General features: G+C 39.7%; 1 protein-coding gene across 1 annotated transcript in view; it reads right to left on the reverse strand.

Annotated features, from left to right (window-relative positions):
- Positions 1-7544: 7544 nt before the first annotated feature.
- elk1 (ETS transcription factor ELK1) overlaps positions 7545-19424 on the reverse strand; it is a 34765-nt gene continuing 22885 nt past the window's right edge. Inside the window, exons 7-9 of the mRNA XM_079828003.1 lie at positions 16767-16984; positions 15353-15454; positions 7545-11189 (exon numbers count right to left, since the gene is read on the reverse strand). Of these exons, the coding sequence (XP_079684129.1) occupies positions 11091-11189; positions 15353-15454; positions 16767-16984 (419 nt within the window). The 3' untranslated portion in view covers positions 7545-11090. The remainder of the gene's footprint in view (positions 11190-15352; positions 15455-16766; positions 16985-19424) is intronic.

Consider the following 19424-nt stretch of genomic DNA (forward strand, 5'->3'; position numbering starts at 1 on the left):
ACAGACAAACACCACTCATATTTGTCCTTCATGCTCTAGCAACCAGTCAGAAAACCATGGCAACTGCATAGCAACACACTAGAAACCACTCAAAAGATCTTGGCTACGGCATAGCAACACCCTGGCAACTATCCACGACACACTAGCATTGTGCTGGTGAGTTGTGCACAGACAAACACCACTCACATTTGTCCTTTGCGCTCTAGTAAACAGTCAGAACACCATGGCAACTGCATAGCAAAGCACTACCACTCAGAACACCTTAGAAACTGCATAGCAACACCCTAGCAACCATTGGCAAACACCACAGAAATTTGCCAGTGAGTTGTGCACAGACAAACACCACTCATATTTGTCCTTTATGCTCAAGCAACCACTAGAACCACTACAAAAACAATTTGCCTACCGCATAGCAACACCCTGGCAACCACCCACAACACACTAGCACTGTGCCGGTGAGTTCTGCATGGTAAATGCATGGTTGTCTTTTATTCCCTATAAACTAGTCAAAATGCCATTGCAACCTTGACTAATATTATAAGTGAAGTAAAAGTGTGAAATCTTATGCTCACAATGTAAATAACTAACCCAATAAAAACCTCATATTACATTTGTGCATATTGATTCGATATGGCCCCCCGTCTCATTCTTGCAGTAGATATGAGTGCAGATATTTATGTGAAGATGTTTGCTGCGTTTATGAGACCTTGCTGCAGTCATGGCTTCTAATGACTGTCATAGCGCCGCAGACCGCCTGTTCTCCCTGCCTCGTTAGGGCTCGACATTGACAAAATAGGTCATTGTAATTCAGTATATGCTAAAGGACACAGGAGCGCTGGAGCGAGGAGAAAGGAACCCGTGAGAGAGGGAAACCAGGATCACTGCAGGACTCTGGTTCACATTGGCTTTGAAAGGCATATGAAGTCACAATCACAAGAAAGCTTCTATTCTGAGTTATTATGAATTTTTTAACAAGGTTTTCTTTCTTTTTTTCTTAAAGCAGCCTCATTTTCTTCCCCACTCATTTTTGTTATACAGAGGAAAAGGTCATTGTATAAGTAGGAGAGAAAAACAGGGGTATTTTACCTCTTATGAAACCAATATTCAGACACTAATTAACCGTTCTGTCTCAGGCTTTTCAGAGACCTGCTCAAAATGACAGATTAATTATTATACAATGAACCAGAGATTTCGAATTGATATGGTGATTGGGTCATTTTCAAGAATTGGTGCCATTTGTGTCCCCATGACTTACTATGATATAATTAACAGGATTTAGAAATTTCCCACTTACAAAAATCAGTCCCATTATTTGATGTTATATAGTGTTTAGTGCAGTATAAAACATTGGTTTGTTTTTATATCAGCTAATTTCTGTGCCCGGTTGCATAAAGCACCTTAAGTGTAATCTTCCCTTAAGTTCGCCCTTATGTTTCCCTTAAACCTAAGGGTGTTGCAGAAAAAAAAACTTGAGTGTTACTTAAGGGTTTCTTTAAGTGAAACATCATAAACACTTAGAATTCCCCTTAAATGCTGTTTTTTCACTTAAGTAATCCCTTAAAAGGCGTTAAGTGTTGCATAAAACCCCTTAACGGTCATTTCCCTAAGTATAACTTAAGGTTTGGAAATCGTAACCTTAAGAGTAACGCGGACAAAAATAAGACGACATGGCTGAATTTATGGAACCAGCTGAAGATCATTATGTGCTAAGAAGAATTTTTAGGGATAGGCAGAACCCTTTGGACCATCTAAGCGATGAAAAATACTGATTTGACAGTCACACATCGCAACCACTGTGACACTGAACACTTGCAGTCATGCGTACATTTCTGAATGAGATGAAGAAAAACTCGCATAATTAAAGAAGTCGTTTGACGTTATAACAAGTCATTAATGTCTTTTAACTTCTATGTTTCATATAATAGAACTGAAGCTATAGATTGTGAATTTCCCCATTTATCACGATTACATTTAACTGATGATATACAATTTTTTAAAAGTCATATTTTTTACTTTATTGAAAATTTCCATGCATTTTATCCCTCAGTTTCTGACCAACCCGGCAGTCCCTTTTTTGTAATCTTTTTGGACACCATGAATTCAAAATGGACAATTCTTATTTTATCAATTAAAAAATCACTTAGGTGCACTATGTACATTTTTTTCAGTAAAATATCCAAAAACCACTAGGTCAGTGTTATATATTTTGTTCAGTTGAGTACTTACAATATCCCAAATGTTCCAATTATTTGCAAATCGTGAGAAAATTGCTATTTTACCCGAGGAACCGGGACGTGTGAGGGCGTGGCCTGTCGATGACATCATATCTCCGTTACCTCACACTCATGAGCGGAGGAGAGGAAGTGGCGACTGTGGCATAATAAAAGTCCCGCTGCTCGCGAGGCGTGTGTTGTGTTCATCTTATTAACAATCGCTCCAGCGGTTCCTCAGCTCCACAACACTCGTCCTGCTCTGCTTCACTACAGTAACGTTAATAATCACATCCATCAACATGATTTCTGCCCGAGTCCTGTCCCGATTCTTTCCCACCGGCTGTGAGCTGAAGATCACATGACCCAAGATTCTGCGCTCAAACGTGCCGTCATCAAACTACGGCTTTGTTTTGAACAGGCGACCTCTAGTGGACGGGAAAGTTACATAGTGCACCTTTAAAGCATATAGTTCACCCCAAAAATGTTGTAATTTACTCATTCTCAAGTTGTTCTAAACCTGTATGAATTTCTTTGTTCTGTTGAACATAAAGGAAGATGTGTTGATGAATGTTGGTAACCAAACAGTTGCTGGTCCCCATTGACTTCCATAGTATGAAAAAACTCTAGAAGTCAAACAGGAGAACCTGTCACCAGTGTTGGGGAAAGTTACTTTGAAAAGTAATGCATTACAATATTGCGTTACTCAGTTACTTTTTAAGAAAATGAATGTGTTATTTTTGCGTTACTTTTTCTCACCTGGGCTGGGGGGGTTTATAACAAAAAAGTTATATTTTTGTGAAAAGACCATTTCACACCAAAATTGAAATAATAAGCCTCAGGCTGAGGTTAAATTGTAAATTCAAACATGTACATTAGAGGGCGCAGCTAAAACAAACCTTTCAGCTGTGCTGCCGTTCTGGCTAATGGAAGAATAGGACGCAGGAGAAAAAAAGTTTAAAGGGAAAGTTCACCCAAAAATGAAAATTCTGTCATTAATTACTTACCCACATGTCGCTCGACACCCGTAAGACCTCCGTTCATCTTCAGAACACAAATGAAAATATTTTAGTTGAAAGAAAGGCCTCCATTGGCACAATGCACTTTACACTCTCAAGACCCTTAAAAGGTACTAAAGACGTCGTTACAAAGTCCATCTCACTACAGTGGTTCTAAAATAACTTAGTAGTATAGTTTTTGTACGGAAAAAAAAGACTTTATTCAACAAGTTTCTGTCTTCCGTCTAGGCCTCTAATATGAACTCACGAAGCACCACGATGCATGTTCGACCGCAGGGTCTAAATAAAGTTCCGGGTAAAAATGTCCCCCTCAAAACGGCCCTGATCGCGAGGTACTACTTTTTCAAAGTTCAGGAACTTTCGGGGGTGGGATTTGGGTGCTGAACATGCTGATTGGTTGAGCTCATACAGCATTTTATTTCAACCTAAAAGTCTGTTGTGGTGCGTGCAGTTAGAGTTGTTTGCTGTTCAAATCAACAACGGAGTTTAAAAAATACAACCGATGGACCGACGACGAGGTTCAAGCTTTATTAAGTTTATTTGCGGAGGATGAAATCCAGTGGGCTCTGGAAAGTCGCGCGCAGTCCTACGTCACCGGACTAGTCTTCGGTACTTTAGACCGCGATGGAAACGCAGACAGCAGCAGGTCTGAGGGACAAAAAAGTTCCTGGGACAAATTGCTCCGGGTAATTTCGGTGGAAATAGGGCTTAGGCCGATATGGCTAGGAACTATACTCTCATTTCTGCGTAATAATCAAGGAACTTTGAGCCATATCATGAGTGAAGCGGCGCAATGATATTACGCAGCGCCTGAAAATAGTCCCCAGCGCTCTCTGTGTAAGCAGGTTGTGTTATGTTGGTTATGTTGACGGAAGTTAGCCTATTTTCAGGCGCTGTGTAATATCATTGCGCCACTGCACCCATGGGACGGCTGGAAAGTTCCTTGATTATTACGCAGGAATGAGAGAATAGTTTCTAGACATATCAGCCAATTTTTCATTTTCCGTCGGTCTTAGTACACGATGTAACTACAGAAGAGTCAAGTTTTAAATAGGAAAAATATCGAAACTCTTTGGTCATTTTTTGAGCGAGATGCTAACGGTCTAATCAGATTCAATGATCTATGCTAAGCTATGCTAAAAGTGCTACCACCAGATCTGCGGAAGCGGTAAAACTAAACTGTTTAACTCTAGGGGAGTTGGAAAATGAGCCTATTTTCAAAAATAGTGCTGTTCCTTTAAAAACTAAACCTCAGCAGTTATGAAACCAAACAGAGGAGTCACGTATTCAGTCCCCTGATATGCGTTTAGGCCTTAACACCCTGGAGCGCGCTCATTTAATCTGCAGGATTATTATTGCTGGAGTCGAGGATCCATGTTGAACAGACACAAACCGAGAGCGCTTACAGGTGGTGGTGTAAACAAACTGTTAATTGGGAGTTAATGAGCCTTACCGACGATCTTCATCTGTGGGACCTTGGGTGAGGCGCAATTAAAGCAAACCTGCAGCGTGCAGCTCCTGAAGTCCATTCAGCGCAATAAAACCCAGCGACCCGGCGCCGGGTCTCTCATGAGCCATCTGCAGCGGCGCCCGAGGCACCAGGACAATAAAAGAAGGCCTTATGCTCTCAAATATCATTTATTCTACCATCTCTGCTTTGTTGTTTGAAATTTACAAAGAATAATTTGATTTTGGTCTTGCACTTTTATTTCACTCTGAGTACCCTAGTGTGTACTTATGTGTGAGAATATGCTACTATCCTGAACACAGCCACAGTTCATGAACTAAAAGTTCTACCTGCCAAACTTTCTTAACCGTGCTTTATCTTCAGAAGGTTATTCCAGGTTCGTCGCGGCTGCATCTCTTCATAATATCAGCAGTTGTTACCCGTCTCTCTGTAGCTCACGGCACCGACACCGTCAACACGTTAAAAGAAGCCTGAGACGCTTTCATCGTTCTCTCTGTTTGCATTTCACAAGAAATGAAAGTCAGTTTTTTCGAGGAGCATTGTGGGGTTTGGTTAATCAGCGTTGTGTGGGAGTCTTAGCCTGGCTTTAATTAATACCTATTCTAATATCGCTCATCCCTGAGGGCTTGCCGTCCCGGAGGAGGCATGACATACAAAACCCAGTGCCTCAGGGATTTGTTTTTGGATTTTTGTGTTTATGTGTGTGTGTGTGTGTTAATTTTCACATTCTCACACCAGGAAGAGGCGTGTATTATTTCATCCAATTTTTGAGGTTGAGAAAAAAAGGGATTATTTATGGATATAAATCATGTGGGTTTTTAGGCTGTTCGTGTCTTGATAATGCAAATTATTTTTAAATCACAGAGCTTGTATGGGAGACTAATAACATTAAATTGTTGTTAAACAGAGTTTAGTGATCTTTTTTTTTGTTGCCAATACTGCACTTGCATACTTCCATTGCTCTGTGGTCCAGTTGTGATGCTCGCATGCCCACTGTTGGCAATTTCGACAGGGGTCAGGGGTCAGCATGGGCACCCTGACTGGTCTGCGGCTGTGCCGCCCCATACACAACAAACTGAGATCTGTATTCTGACACCTTTCTATCAGAACCAGCATTAACTTCTTGAGCAGTTTGAGCTCCAGTAGCTCGTCTGTTTGATCGGACCACACGGGCCAGCCTTCAATGACCCTTGGCTGCCCATGACCCTGTCGCTGGTTCTCCACTGTTCCTTCCTTGCAGCACTTTTTATAGAAGGTGTTTCTCAATGTCAAGGATCCTTCCTCTGCAGGACTGGTCCTTCCACTTCCTTCAGAGGCTAGGCGAGGCTCCTCTTTAGCATTCGGAGAACACGTAAATGGACCAGGCTAGCAAGTGCACGTCAGCCTCATTACGTCAGTGAAAAGGTCCGTTAGCCATCAATAACGTCATTTGTATAATATCAATACGGTTGTAATTTGTACTGGCATTTAAAAGTTAAACTTTACTTATATTTACTACGGTTATAACAAATGTTTGGTAACGTAAATACTTACACTTGAAATCATATTGCCCCGTTAACGCTCCGACTCCGCCAACGTCCGATATTTTGTATTTTTTGAACAAGATAGCAAAGCTGCGCGCATAGGATTGTGGGTGATTTGAGAACGCTAAGTGCGCAAAGGCTACTCGTATGCATTCTTTCCTGTATATGGCATATTTTTCGAACGAAATTCCGAGGATCCTCGACATTGGAACAGCCCTTCGACGGACGTCGATGACGTGGCATCCTCGGCATTCTGGCTTCCGAGGATCCTTCCTTGACATTGAGAAACGCCTAGAGACTGACCACTGCAGACCGGGAACACCCCACAAGAGCTGCAGTTTTGGAGATGCTCTGACCCATCACAATTTGGCCCTTGTCAAACTCGCTCAAATCCTTACGCTTGCCCATTTTTCCTTGAAGCCAATACGGAAGTGACTTAAACTGCACTTCATGGACTGGCCACTAGAGACAGACTCCAGAAGGAGCAGAATCTCATTGAGCTCATGTTAAAATGCCCAACTTTACAGCAGAAAAAAACATGTTTACAGTCTGGTAGAAATTGTGGTTTGAATTTCGTATTAAAACTTAATTTTTTTAATAAAAGCTTAGACTATGTTTCATATCAAAAGCAGGTTTGGCAATTGGGCGTGAGATTTTCTTGGGCAGAGTGAGACTGGAAGCACGCGTCTCATGCCAAATGCGTGAGAGTTGGCGAACCCTGCAAATGCGCGTACATTTTCTGTCATCCTGCAGGACTGTGATATGAAGTGTGCAAAATAAAATTTTAGCAACTGGAAAGTGAAAGTGAATAGCACATAACTGGCACGATAGGGGTATAAACATTCATATCTATTGGTACAATATGAGTCACATGACTAAACATGCGTCATCGTTTTCAAATACCTCCGTCTTCACAGTCCACACTACGACGCGAAGACAGCGCTTTGAAATTGATCCGCTTTGGAGAAGTTTTCAAAAAGCTAAGTTTTTGTTGACTTAAAACGCTGTCTCAGTGTGGACGAAAGGCCCAAACGGAGAGAAAAATATACGTTTTCAAACGAAAACATAGTGTGGACATGGCCTTAAATAACCATGTAGGAAGACGCATCATGGCCATATTCCAGGATGACAATGTCAAGATTCATCAGACTCAGATTGTCAAAGAATGGTTGGGAGGGAAATTCATTGAAATGTATGGTATTTCCACCAAGAGAGAGAGAGAGAGACACACACAGAACAATAGATACATTGACAAATAGATGATAGATAGAATGATAGAACGATTGAATGATAGATAGACGGACAAACTGAATATTAAACAACGTAAAGAACAAAATAGCCTTTTATTCATTTTCATATTAGTTCCGAGTCTTTTTTTGTCTTTAGAAAACAAGATTAATATCTATCACATACACAAACAAAGTAGAATGTGCAGATGAAAAATAGTTTTGTCTCTTTCCAGTACATATAATATAGTATTTAGACAGTTCAGAAAAATAAAAGCCTCTCCGTCCCTTTATGAAATAAACCCCCAGAGAGTGATTCTCATCCGGGAAAGGGAGCTCAGGCCGCAGAGATCTGCTTCCCAACAGTCCAAGGGTCCTTCAGGACCACGTGTATTCGTTCTTCACACAAGTAGCATACTTTTTTTGTTTCGTTTTTTAACACAAATACACGCGTAGCGCAAGATTTCCCAACACATTATTGAATACAGAATACATGAACAGTTCCCACATAACATTTCAAAGAGAAAGGAACAAGTGAAAAGACTTATTACAGCATCTGACAACCGCAGATGTTCAAATTCAGTAACTTGAAAAGCAAAATGAGGCAAACGTCTTAACAGTTTTGAGCCACAATAGTTTCAACTCCATCTCCTTGGATTTGTGACTTCGTAAGCAGGTAACAAGCATTAAACATGTTTTCTCAATGAGAAATATTGAAATGATCTTACGATGGAAACCTGTACAAGGTATGAAATCTGTGCTGGTATTAGGAAATAATTTAAAGACTCCTCCATAAAGGAGAAAAACCGTCCCAGCCAACAACTCCACGGTCAATTATTCAATAAATGGCTTTATGTAATGTCATTTGCATAAAGGTTTCAGAGACTAGAACATTTACACATGCTGGTTACCAACAATCATGTACTTTTTTTGTTTTGTTGCACAATTAAAACTTGCACAAATACAATTTATGCACAATTTCGGTTCTAATGAGGGAATAGTACGAGGGTAGGGGAACCTTTTAAATTAATATTCTTAATGCTTAAAACTTTTCGGGGATACTTTTAGAAAAAAGAACGTTTTTTAGAAGCGATTAATACCAAAATAGTTTGCACATTCCCAGAAATCTAACTTTAAGGCCTGGTATTAAAATACCCAAACAGTCTTTGTAGGTCCAGAGACGTGCAGCGTTAGATTCATCGTCTAAAAGGGGGGCAGCGATTTCATCAACATGACAAAGGCTCGTTAATATGACAATATTAAATATCGTCTCAATTCTCACAATGATTTTTGAAATCATCTCGTTCAATATTTGTAAAAACAGAAGTAGTTTTAAATAGATATGGCTCGCTATTTCTGCTAGTTTGTAAACAACCCATCTGGGGATAAATGAAGTCATCACTATGTAATAGTTGAATCCGGGGAAGGGTGCACGGTTTGCTGTCACCGTATTGATCAGTGCTGATGTACGGTAACGGTAACAACAGCATCATAGCAGGGGGAAGAGGAGGAGTCTTGCTCAAAGACACCAGCTGTTAAAACGCATTCGCAGTGCATTACAGAGAAAGAGCATAGCTGCACGGACATTCAGAGGCACAGACAATCCCAGAAAAGCTTGAGAAGACGGCTGAAAGCTGTAACACTCTGCATTAAAGATCACGAATCACTAAATTCATCATCACAGTGAGTTATTTGATATTGCAGGCTTGTAATTTTGCCCAAAGCATGGCGTAAAAGAACCTCACCAATGAAGTAACTCACCAATGAAAATCAATTAGTTTTGTGTGTGAATTTGACAGGCCACTTAGCGAAACTCCCGAAACGCCCCTTCGAACAAACATTCAACGTGTCGACTTCCATGTGACATCATCTGTACATTTACTGCTTTTCTCAACAACAAACAGTCATTCACTGAGATCAGAACAGGTCGCATTGGTCACGGACGTAACAAATCAGCCATGAGTTGCACAAAACGCAAGAGGACTGACACGTGTAGGCAATTGCAGCATGCAAATCCTCCCGAATGTATTACAATTACGCAGATATCAAACCAGAAATCTCGACAAAAGCACCAAATTAAAGAGCTGAAATGTTCTAAATTGAAAGACGCCGACCATCCAAAATGAAAACAAGTGTGCTATGCGTGGGTTCAAGGGCAAATGCAATGATAGAAAAGGCTGGATGGCGTGGAGGCAGTTACTGTCCATAAACACTGACTACAGCTTTCTGTAGAAACGCTATATATAACCACCATGATTTCCCCACAGGAAACTTGAGCTTCACACACGAACTACAAGCGCTAGAAAATATGCAAATAATCGTTGGCTTTGTGTGTCAGTAGGAAAGAGTCGCAGCGTATTTGCGTGCCTGCTTTGACGCGTCGAGCTGTTGACAGCTTTGAGGTAACAACCGTGAGTGTGATTTTAACACATCAGACGAACATAGCATAAGAGGCAGGCCGCACAAAACTACTAACAATATCAAAAGCAGCTGCATAAATGCCTTTGACTATTTACAACGCTTATTGAGCTGTACACGTATAGCTGGCGAGTCGGATGTATCAGTTATATACAGTGTCAGACGAGAGCGTTTTGGTTGTGTGAAGGTTCTTATAGCCCTTTGATGCGGCAGAGTAAAAATAGAAAGTCAGCAAGAGAAAGAGACTAAGAGAATGTGAAACGTAAGAGAAAAAGGGATGCTAAGATGGATTGTATATACACAGCTGGTCTTTGGTCTCCTCTGGCATTTTCTTCAACGCAAAAAGAAAATGAAAATGCAAAGCTTCGCCATGAAACATTTGCCGGCTTTGCCAGAGAAAAGGCTCCTTGATAAGAAGGAACGATAACGAAAAAACTTGGAATGGGAGCAACTTATATTTACAAAGAAGAAAGTTTTGAAATAAAGGAATGATTTCATAGAAGAAAAAGATTGATACATTCCAGATCTTTCTCCTCCCTGGTTCCACCTTTTCAAATCCCGGGAATGGCCGTCACACTCCTCTGGCATTCTCAATGCCTCTTTAGCAAAAATGGACTCCTTTGTCCATGGAAAAACACAAAATGTTTAAAACAACAGTGTGTCATATCCTTTAAAAACTCATTTGTGTCTTTGTAATGGCAAAGAAAAAATAATCTGTCAGATATCAAATGCATGCTTTCCATTTTCACAAAATAAAGAAGTTCTTAAGAAAGCAATGCTCTGTCTGTAAACGGCATTTCATGCCTTGATTCATTCAGAGGTTACCTCGTCTGTTACGGTGAGAAATCAAAAATAAGGTGAGATCTCAAGTTTCCAAACTCACAATCTGAGCATTCTGGAAAGTGCATCTCATGATGCACCAAGAAACGTCGAAAATAAATAAATAACCGTTGATGATCATATAAAAGGCAAAGGGAAAAACAAAAGAGCAAATAGTCTATGAAATCCCACCATCAAGCCCAGAACCGGGCTGCTCCCGTCAACCAATCGTAAAGGACAGCTGAGAGCGCACTCCTCTTGTCCAGTCGTCGTTGGAGCAGGGACTCCGCCCAACTCAAAGCAGAACTTATGTTATGGAGTGTCTCGTCTTTCATTGGTCGTCCTCAGCGTCCTATTGGCTGGGGAGCCGATCACCACGACAAGAGACAAATGAATTCAATCGCAAGTCAAGGTTTCTGTGGTCCAGGGGAGAGAACGACAGGTGTGGATAGGCCGTCCACGCTCAGTGCTGGGATCTGGATCTGATTGCTTCCGTTGGAGGGGAACTGCAAGAATAACAGCACGGGATTAATTAGGATTTAAGCTTGACTCTATTAAAAGACGTTTTTTTAAAGGGATAGTTCACCTAAAAATGTGCTGGATTATCCAAAAAATTGCTTCCATCCATTATAAACAGACTCCACATGTCTCCGGGGGTTAATAAAGGCCTTCTGAAGTAAGTTTGTGTAAGAAAAATATCCTTATTTAAAGGGTTAGTTCACCCAAAAATGAAAATTCTGTCATTAATTACTTACCCTCATGTCGTTTGACACCCGTCAGACCTCCGTTCATCTTCAGAACACAAATGAAGATATTTGAGTTGAAATCTGATGGCTCTGAAAGGCCTCCATTGGCACAATGGCACTCTACACTCTCAATACCCTTAAAAGGTACTAAAGACGTCGTTACAAAGTCCATCTCACTACAGTGGTTCTACAATAACTTAATGGAGTGACGAGAATAGTTTTTGTGCGCAAAAAAGCCATAAATAACGACTTATATAGTGATGACGATTTCAAAACACGGCATTATGAAGCTTCGAAGCGTTATGAATCAGTGAGTCGAATCATGATTCGGATCGCGTGTCAAACCGCCAAACTGCTGACTTTGGCGATTCAAACCGCTGAATCGACTCACTGATTCATAACGCTTCGAAGCTTCATGATGCCGTGTTTTGAAATCGTCATCACTATGTAAGTCGTTATTTAGGGTTTTTTTGCGCACAAAAACTATTATCACAGATTCATAAAGTTATTGTAGAACCACTGTAGTGAGATGGACTTTGTAACGACGTCTTTAGTGCCTTTTAAGGGTCTTGAGAGTGTAAAGTGCATTGTGCCAATGGAGGCCTTTCTGAGCCATCAGATTTCAACTAAAATATCTTCATTTGTGTTCTGAAGATGAACGGAGGTCTGACGGGTGTCCAACGACATGAGGGGAAGTAATTAATGACAGAATTTTCATTTTTGGGTGAACTAACCCTTTAAAACTTAAGCTAAAGTAAAATATTTCGCTTCCGCCAGACCGCCTTCCGTATTCGCCTCTCGCAGTTCAATATGTTTACGCTATGTTTGCCGTCATCGTCGCGATTTCTTCGTAAGTCGAATATGGAAGGCGGTCCGCCGGAAGACATAGATATTTTACTTTATAACGTGTTAAACATGAATATTTTTCTTACACCTTCGCTTCAGATGGCCTTTATTAACCCCCCGGAGCCGTGTGGAGCAGTTATATGATGGATAGATGCACTTTTTGGGGCTTCACATTTTGGGCTGCCATTATAAAGCTTGGAAGAGCCAGGACATTTTTTATATAACTCTGATTGTGTTTGTCTGGAAGAAGAATGTCTTAGGATGACTAGAGGGTGAGTAAATCATAATTTTCATTTTTGGGTGAACTATCCCTTTAATGTGCCGCATTTATGGCTTGCTATCGATCGCTTTTACTCATTTTCAGTATAAATCAATGCACACATTTACAGTAATACATTTATATTGGAGCATTAATAAGCTGGAATACACAACTGGTACTGATACTTGACACCGATCACTAATTAAACTGGACAATTTTAAAGAGACTATAGTAAAAATGCAAAAATTACATCTACGAAGACAGACAGGAGGTAGGGTTAGGTTTAATGCCCATGTTCCTGTAAAACTAACAGTGTATAAACCTTCCAAACTCTGCATTGCTGCTCTTGTCCAGCAGAGGATGCTCACATGCTTTTCTGAGGAACAGTCCAATAAAACAAAAGCCTTCATAACATTAAGCACAATAGATTTGACATCTACTAAATGAATAAGCGAAAGAGAACATGGTGAAATCACTGCAATGCAGAGACTTATTCCCAGAAAATCATTTTGTTAATAATAATACAAAAAAGGAGCACTATGATAAAAGAGAGTAATAGTAATAAATAATTATATTTATTGTTATTATTAGTTATTGATATAATAATAGGAATAATAATAATAATAAAGTAACCAATTAAAAAAATAGCACCAACAGCAACTTGATAAGACACCAAATTCAGTAATATTTAAAATTATTATTATTAAATAATAATAATAATAAATGGAGCAATTCCAAGAGGGTCCTCGCACCTTGGTGCCCCAATAATAAAATGGTTATCGACAATTGGAGAGATGAACTGTTATAATAGTAATAATAATAACAGTTCATTAGCCTAATTGTAGGTTACTCTTTTATTGTATTATTTAACAATAACATAAACAAGACATAATTCAAATGATGTGTGGTCACAAGTGTGGGAATCGCTGGCTTACTTGCAACGGCTTGAAACTTTTCTCACCCATTCAAAACTTGCATTCAAGTATACAAGTATACAAAATAAATACTCCATGTAATGCAGTGGTTCACAAACCAGGGCCCATTAGACCGAAAATCTGGTACCCACTCCGGAGTTCAGACTACCAAATAATTTCACTCATTTGAACTAGAGTCTACATTTGTTTCACTTTGTGTTGCTGTTTAAACATTTAAAAATCTAATTAGCCCATGATTTACTCACCCTCAAGTCATCCTAGGTGTGTATGACATTCTTCTTTCAGACGAATAAAATCAGAGTTATATTAAAAATGTCCTGGCTCTTCCAAACGTAATAATATCATTGACTTGATGGTTCGTTTTTTAAGTCCATAAAAGTGCATATATCCATCATATAACTGCTCCACACGTCTACAGGGGTTAATAAAGGCCTTCTGAAGCAAAGTGGCACGTTTGTGTAAGAAAAATATACATATTTAAAACTTTATAGACTAAAATAACTAACTTCTGGCAGTCAGCGGTACACAAGTCGACTTATGGTGAAAGAGTAACCCTTGACACATGCGGATTGATGAACACAGAAGCGCAGAGGATAGAGCAAAACAAAACACCGGTCATGAATTAGAGTCTAAAACGAGAATCTTTAAAGAGAAATGGCGGAGGATTTCGATATAAGAGAAGAGGGGCTTGAGTTTGTTTCCCAGCACTATCCACGAGACGCGTCAAAGCTTGAGATGCTCCTGTACATCACATCAGGGGTCACTCTTTTAGCGCAAGTCGACTTGTGTATTTTTCTTACACAAACGCATCGCTTCAGAAGGCCTTTATTAACCCCTGGAGCTGTGTGGAGCAGTTATATGATGGATAGATGCACTTTTATGGACTTCAAAAATGAACCATCAAGTCACTGCCATTTTAAAGTTTGGAAGAGCCAAGAGCCATTTTTAATATAACTCTTATTGTATTCGTCTGAAAGAAGAATGTCATACACACCTAGTTTGACTTGAGGGTGAGTAAATCATGGGCTAATTTAAATTTTTGGGTGAACTATCCCTTTAAGACTTCTCTCTGTTCCTTAGTAAAAGCTGGTCTCTGCAGCTTTGTGAATATGTTTTAAGAAAAAAATCTTAACTAAGAACTTTTACTGCCATTTAGGAGATAAAATGTTTTGTGAATTATAAAATCTATTCATTTAAACTGATATTTCAGTGATGCTGTGTTTTTATGAACAATATATAATCAGCCGCCTCACAAGCTCAGCTTCTTAGTCTTTTAGCCAGAACACGGCGGGGGAGCGGAGAGTTCACAAAAACAGCTTGTGATGCCGTCCGCTCAAGAGATGATTTTCTATGGCAAGGAAATTCTAATGTCAGATTGTGTCTGAAGAAAAAAGATTCAGAGGAATTGGCATTCGGTGCAGCTTTATAAAAGGCAGAGAGCCTCAAACGTGTTTTTTTATGTCTGAGTTTATCAATCTGTAATGACACCAATTTCCTACTCATGTCATAAAATCAAATAGTATTTCAGAATATAAAATTATCACAAGACTATTTGAGGAAAAAAGTCATTTTCGTTTTATTGTCTGCATTTCTCCTCTGCTCCAGCTTGTTTCCTAATAAACCTGCCGTTGTATGCTATGAATATTACTGGCTCTGTGACAGTGTGTATGTATCTTTGGATGAAAGCGTCTGCTAAACGTGTTCTGTAAATAAGATATCGGGTACAACGACAATTAGAAAAGTTATATGTCATGATGAATTTGATGATTATGGAGTGGGCAGACAGTAAATTCTCAGCCATGAGATGAGCCGAGGGAGTGTGAGGAGACAGATGGTGTGCTGCTGCCATGCTGTGGACAGAAACTGTGGACAGGAAGTCTCACCTGGAAGGAGAGCTTGGCAGGGCTGCGTGGAGCGATAGGACTGAGCGTGCTCCAGAAGTGAATGGTTGATGGCAGCGGACTCGGTGTCAACAGCACTGGAGTCTAGGTGAGAGAGAGAGAGAGAGATTTGAAGAGGTTGTTTGTGTGTGCGTGTATGAATCATTTCCCAAGGTCACCTCTTTGTTCTTGGCTATCTGGTAACACAAGCATTCGTATCTCTCTGGCTTTGTTAAAAATCGCATAGAGACCGTGTGAACAAGAGCTTGGTACATCCATTCATACCGCACAAATGCTATTGTTGCCACCCACAAAAAACACATTTTTATTTTTTGATAATTATAAAAGTATGGCATAGGCAAAAATCTCTTAACAACACCCAAACACAACTCCATTGAAAGACAATGATGAAGCTCCGTGATTTAACAAGTCACTTAAAAATAATCTCTTTGTGTCTATGAGGTAAAAAAGTAGCCTGGATGCCAGCCGAACTTATCCCCGCCCACAACAATTGTGCTCGGGCAGTTCGGTCTGGACTTTCTCCATAGAGGAGTAATTATGCCCGAACAGAAACTGTTCGGACCAATGAAATTGTCAGGGCGGGCTTTAGACGAAGATGGACAGATGATAAACAGTAACGTAATCATCCACGTCACCAAAGGCGCTTGGGTTGAATTTGTTCTAATCCTAAACGAACTTATATGCATTCACCTTCACTATTTTTCTCAGAAATGATGATCGTGTTGGGAAGTACACTGTGTATCCTTAAATTATTTTTTACAACACCGGCAAAGATCGTTTACACTTATCTTTTTCTTCTAGCGTAACTTATTCCAGCGTGCGTGCAGACAGGGTTGCCAAGTTTTTACAACGAAACCCGCCCAATTGCTACTCAAAACTAGCCAAAAACAAGCCCAATAGCTTTCCGGGGGGGGGTTCTCCGGAAAAAAATGGCATTTTGGGGGTAAAATATGTATTATTTTGGCAGGGGTCCGTCCTAAAATTTGCATTCCTGGGTCTGTATATCACATAATTGGGGTCGCTTCAACCCGCGGACTTGGCAACACAGTGCAGTTGAGTTCTGTTGACATTTGACAACTAACGTTATGCGTCGCTCCGTTGCTCTGATTGGTTGTAGGTCTATCCATTTGAGGTCTTTCCTAGTTCGGTTGAAACACGCCCCATAATCACAGCCCAATGGAGCCGTATCAGACTCATATTCTGACTAGAATTGAGTATGACGACGTCAGGCTAGTAAAAAAGGGCATTGCGTTGAAATCAGGGCTGCTTAATAATGCCATTGCAAGCAGCACCAATTAAATCCCATCAAATAGTACATTTTTTAACTGTTTTAAATGTACATTTACATGTTAGCACAAGTTTTTAAACAACCATAATAATAAACTGGATGGCTCACCAGGGAATGGGAGGTGATGACTGTGGGTGTTAAGGTGTTTGTGGCACTGCCAGAGGCCAGCAGGCTGTTCACCGCAGCATTGACCTTATCCAGTGAGAGTCCAATGGGCAGCAGTGTAGATGAGGAGGGCAGCTCCAGCACACGTGGCTTCTTTGATTTAGGAGGCTGGACTTCCTGTGTGCTCTCCGGGAGGGAGGCTGATGCAGTATTGGTGTCCTCTGAAAACAGTTTTGAATGCAGGGCTGAAATTGGCAATTGATTTTTAAACACGGCGGTCTTTGCTGACCTATAACTATGTCGAATAACTATAATGCATGGCTTGTAATTAAAAGATAAAAGATATATACATTTGATAATGAACTAATCACAACAAACAATTCTTCCACCAATACACTACTGGAATAGTTTGAGGTAGGGATGCACCGAACAAACAATTATTGGCTGATACTGATATTTGTCACTTGCCCTCTTATTTTGATCATGTTTTAAATCAGCAAATTTAAAAAAAGCCATTACATTAACTTATAGCCTACAAGCTAGTTTATTGCTGCATTATCAAATCATTTCTAATGAACAAAGACTGAATCCTTTTAACATTCAGCAGGCCAACATAAATATATAAATATACTCTCTCTCTCTCTCTCTCTCTCTCTCTCTCTCTCTCTCTCTCTCTCTCTCTCTCTCTCTCTCTCTCTCTCTCTCTCTCTCTCTCTCTCTCTCTCTCTCTCTCTATATATATATATATATATATATATATATATATATATATATATATACACACAACAGAAAATATGAAATAAACTGTGCTTTTTAAGTAGGTTTAATGTTAAATAACACTGCATATTCTTCACTGTATAAATTAAATGCATATATTATTTTTACATTGAGATAGCTCTCCTGTACAACATTAATCCTGTCACAATTACTTTGACGGGTTGCCATATGCTTCGAGTACCTGTGTGTGTGTGTTTATGATATGACGATAGATTTTGTCGAATGAAACGGTAAAATACTCATGAAGTGAATGGAGATGCATTCATGTCTTCATATTGAGGTGGCAGAGGCTGAAAAACACAGCGAGTTTCAGTGTGTGTGTGTGTGTGTGTGTGTGTGAGAGAGAGAGAGAGAGAGAGGTAGGCTAAATGAAATTGCACGTCTGCTCCATTCATTCACAAAGACCAGGGCTCCAGACTAACATTTGAGAGCAGTGGCACCAGCGGAGGAACATTTATCATAAGGTTAATTTAATCATAAAATTACTATTGTTTTGCATTGTTTTGTTAATAAATGCAGTTACTAATAATAGTACATGTTTGTTTATTGGAAATTTAACAGTGAAGCGCTTAGCTTGAATTGTTATGCAGAAAAAAATAACTTTTATTAACAACAGTAATGAGCAAAAAACTAATTTTAAGGAACATTTAAATATTCCACTCTCATTAAATGTACTATTGTTCTTCTATAGTATCATACTGAACTAAAAGGAACACTCTTTACTTGTTTTCTGTGTAATCCAGTCACAATTTGAAGAAAAGTTTTGGTTTTTCATGAGACTTCCTACTTTTTTCCATATATTAAGGAGTGGAAATGTCTAATAAGTCAAATAAGTGCTCCTATGCCACCCCCTACTGGTTATAGTGTTTTTGTTGTTTTTTTGCCATAAAGTGGCCAGCACCTTTACACTTTTAGTTTTAAAAATCATCACACTAAAAATAATATTAAAATTGGATAATATTTAGAGCTTTGAAGTGGTGGAAAAAGTGTAAACACTTGAAAAGTGCTTGAATTTCACTCTCAAAAGGTTGTACGAACCCTGAGATGAATAATGTAAAAAAAAAAACATTTGACCATTTCTTCCACAATACCATGGGGTGTTACTACACTAAATCCATGGTGAATGTTTATGATTTGTGGACTGAAACCCCTGAATGTTTCCGAATGTTTCTCCTGGTCTCCGCGTCAGCTGTTTGCTCTGATATCTGTGGTTTATCAGAGAATTCTGCACCAAATGCTTCCTCTAGGTCTCGCAGTAGCGATGTTATTAATACTGAGGTGAATTCAAACACTTTCTCACTGGATCTCCAGCGCTGTTTAGTAACGGTGTCATGTGATCGAGATCGGCCCGTGTATGAGCTCGCGCTGCAATGTCTATTATTGCTCCGAGCTCAAACGAGTAGCGCGGTTCCTTTACGCTTTCGTTTCGTTTGCCGTCTGATGTTTCTCATATGTAACAGAAATGGCAGCTCTTATCAGTTGCACCAGTGCGACCTCCAAACAAATTCAGTCGCACCAGCAGGAAAAAAAGGACGCAAAATGCGACCATTTAGTCTGGAGCCCTGGAGACACATGCAGGATTCATATTAAATCCTTTGTCTTTTTGCGGCTTAATATTCACAGACACTAGTATATATCGTGATTTGATTTAAGTGACTGACCAACGTTTTATTTATTCATCAAAACAAATTTCGTGCCATTCCGCATTATGCAGTAAATTCATTTTTATGACTGGATTCTGTCTGCGTTGTCCGCATCGCGGAAATTAATCCTTATGAAAGTTTAGTCAAGAGTAGGGAGCGATTTATTATTTTGTTGGTCTTTTGTTGTTTGATAAACATTTAAAAACACAGACAGCAGCGCAGCAGGAATATTACATGATAA

The sequence above is a fragment of the Gobio gobio genome (assembly GCF_949357685.1).
Source record: "Gobio gobio genome assembly, chromosome: 10".
NCBI classification, from domain to species: domain Eukaryota; kingdom Metazoa; phylum Chordata; class Actinopteri; order Cypriniformes; family Gobionidae; genus Gobio; species Gobio gobio.